Here is a 3,328-nt window from a genome sequence, read left to right on the forward strand (position 1 = left end):
GAATCATGCCCTTCATCATCTTCTACTACTTACATATCAACCCAATCAAGTACAACTTCGTGGTCAATATACACACTTATTCTTAGACCATTTTCAGCACTATAACCAGTTTCAATAGAATCAAAGTAGTCAACATCATTACCAATTCTCCTAATACCCTCTGCCAATGATTCATTTCTAGTGCAGGAATAGACATTATCACAACTATCTTTAATCAACTTTTGAAGGAACAAAAGAAACTCTTTAAGATCCATTGCACCTACACCGACATCACAGATTGAAACAACAACATTCAAGTACACTCATGGTTTTGGTGCGAAAAAACATTTATAATGTACCTCTAATCTCAAATACTTACTTGGTGTTGAATCGGAGGCATCTTCTTCACAATAACAATTGAATAGTCGCATTCAACAGTTGTCTTCAATTTCGTAACGATAATCTTCGGTTGGACTTATGGGGTGTATCAATTTTCTCAGTGAACCCTAGTTTAAGGAGAAAATGGGTGAAATGTATTCTAATTCCACGTAATACAACATGTCATCAGTAATTAAACAATTTGAATGGAGGAAATCGGCAAAAATAAGTGATAACTGGTCGCAATGGTTATGATGAACCCAAACGACAAGGTAAATGGTATATTAAATATAAGAAAAAGAAAAATAATGAACCCAAACGACAAGGTAAATGGTATGTTAAGTATAAAAAAATGCACACAAAATCAACAATTGGTTCGTTTCGAGTCATTTTCCTGTATAAATTAACTTAGCTAATTTTTTTATAATTTCTTATAATGAAACATGTTTTGGTTAAGAGAAATTAAATATTTTTTTACTTTTTGTTCCTACAAATCTTTCTACTCTATTAAATGATGACATGTGTCACATTTAATGCTTATTTAATGATATTTAAGTATACTAAAATGACATATGTTATTATTTAATTTGGTAGGAAGATTTATAGGGACAAAAAATAATAAAGAGAAATTAAATATCATCTTACTTTTTGTTCCTATAAATCTTTCTACTCAATTAAATAATGACATGTGTCATATTTAAATATATTAAAATAATATATTTCATCAGTTAATTGGACAATAGGATTTGTAAAAACAAAATTGGAAGAATATTTAATTTCTCTTTTTGTTAATATTTTTGTGAAGAAAAGGTAAATTTGTACGTTAAAATCTAAAATTATTTAAATAATAAAAATGAAGCAAATAAAACACGTGTCCCATAGGTACAGAGAAATCATGCCACCGGTCCATATATATCATCCCGATGTTTTCTTCTCCATCCTTTATCGAGTTGAATTGACCACCGCCACCATTCTCGAACAGCTTAATGGAGCCACCGGAGCAACATCGCCATCACCACCATACAAACTTCTGGTTCATCAAACTCTTATCCCTACAATCAGACTTCCTATCCGATTGTCTTCTCTCTCTCTTATCCCCTTTCCGTTCTATCTTCTCCCTCGCCTCCACCTTCCGCCGCATCGACTCCACCAAAGAACCCATCGACGCCCCATCCAGCCCTGTGCAAGGAAGCATTATCCTTTTGAAAAAAGCACTGTTGGGTTTTCTCGGAGCTGCTTACGTCTGCTGGGTTCTAATTACAGTGATGGTGGTCTCGGTAGTTGTGGGGGTGGCTCTGGTTAACTTATGGGTGGAAGAACCTGTTTACATCAAAGAGAACTTGTACTTTGACTACACAGACGATCATCCTTATGCAATTTTGGATCTTGGGTTTGATGCACCTAGTAAAGCAGTGAAGAATATACCCGTTGGTCACTTCTGTAACGTTCGTTTGACTTTCGTGATGCCGGAATCGGATTATAATCGAGAAATCGGAAATTTTCAGGCATCCATCATCGATAACACTTCTGTTTCCATAAAATTTTCTATTCCAGATTCTAATTAGTTCCTTTTTTTTCGATCCTTAGGTAGTTGCAGAGGCGTTGACGATGACCGGAGATGTCATAACAACCGCAAGCCGGCCGTGCATGCTACGGTTTCGAAGTCGACCACTTCGGCTGATGCAAACATTCTTAATGGGAGTTCCATTATTGTTAGGGATCACACACGAAGTCCAAACAGTAAATCTACAGCTTCTAAGATACAAGGAACACTACTACTCACGAACACGATCCATGAGACTTTCTCTAATCCCTAGGGCAGGAACACCCTTCCTTCCGCAGCTATACGAAGCAAAAGTAATCGTGACCTCGGAGCTACCATGGAAGAAAGAATTGGTTCGAAGATGGAAATGGACGTTTTACGTCTGGACATCTTTATATGTTTACCTTATGCTTCTTGTAATTCTGGTTTGTGTATTTAGATCGATTATGTTCCCCGCCATGGCCATGACGGTGGTTTCTGGGGAAGAAAGACTGGCGGTTTCGGATGTTCCTGCGGAGGAGATGATGGGTGGGAAAGATGGGCCGACTTCGGAGACGCTTAGACGATGGAGACAAAGTAGAAGCAAGAGGAAGGCTATGCTTTTGGGTGAGTGGGATGCAACAAGTATGAGTGTAACGAGGGATGAGGATACGAGCGTTACTACCGAAGATGTTGGGGACTCGGAGTCGGTTTGTCACTGAGGTATGTTCAAAAATTAAAAGTAGTGGTGGTTAAAGTTATAGGACTAAATTTTCTTGACTTTGAAATGATGGTTGGTTTGTTAGAAACTGCATATCTTTTGTGTTGTTTTTATTTTGCACCATGTCATACGATTACATTATATATCGAGATAGCTAGATAGTTCGATACCATTATATACCTTGTTGTATGATTATGTATCATTCGTGTAGTTATGTTTTATGCCTACATGGTTTTGTATCATTTTGTTATGGTCGACTTACTCTTTACCCCTTTCTAAATGTACATATGGAGCCTCGTATCTACCCGATAACACGACTTTGACAAAACTTGGTTTCAAGAATCTATGAAATCAGTGAATGGGCTATATATATTAGATATATGTAGTGTTTTATAATGTTTGATATATGTTTGAACGTGAGAAAACTACAAATTATGTTAATTTTATTTGTTATTTTTTATAAGTTAATTGAAAAATAGAAGGTTTCTGAAAATACACTGATTTTTCATATGATACGGTAGGTGGAAATCACTAAATGGGCCAAGGAATAATTAAGCCGAGTAAAATCATATTGGTTGTGACTCGCTATTTGCAAGAATTGGCCTATTAAGCTATGAAATGGGCCTGCCTTGGATAAAAAAGAAATTCATTTTTTGTATTTATTACATTCAATTTATTATTTTTTTAAATTTAATTGAGAAATAGAAGGAAATAAATGCTTTTTCCTT

At 35.8% G+C, this 3,328-nt stretch overlaps 1 protein-coding gene across 1 annotated transcript; it reads left to right on the top strand.

Moving 5' to 3' along the window:
• Positions 1-1,312: 1,312 nt before the first annotated feature.
• On the top strand, positions 1,313-2,765 carry LOC145140753 (Putative adipose-regulatory protein (Seipin)). Its single transcript, XM_079074150.1, has 2 exons — positions 1,313-1,862; positions 1,945-2,765. The coding sequence occupies exons 1-2, from the start codon at positions 1,344-1,346 to the stop codon at positions 2,599-2,601; spliced, it is 1,176 nt and encodes a 391-aa protein (XP_078930276.1). The 5' UTR covers positions 1,313-1,343; the 3' UTR covers positions 2,602-2,765.
• Positions 2,766-3,328: the final 563 nt, after the last annotated feature.

This window comes from Lactuca virosa, chromosome 9 (assembly GCF_052849685.1).
Source record: "Lactuca virosa cultivar CGN04683 chromosome 9, Lactuca_virosa_CGN04683_v6, whole genome shotgun sequence".
Classification (NCBI taxonomy): Eukaryota; Viridiplantae; Streptophyta; class Magnoliopsida; order Asterales; family Asteraceae; genus Lactuca; species Lactuca virosa.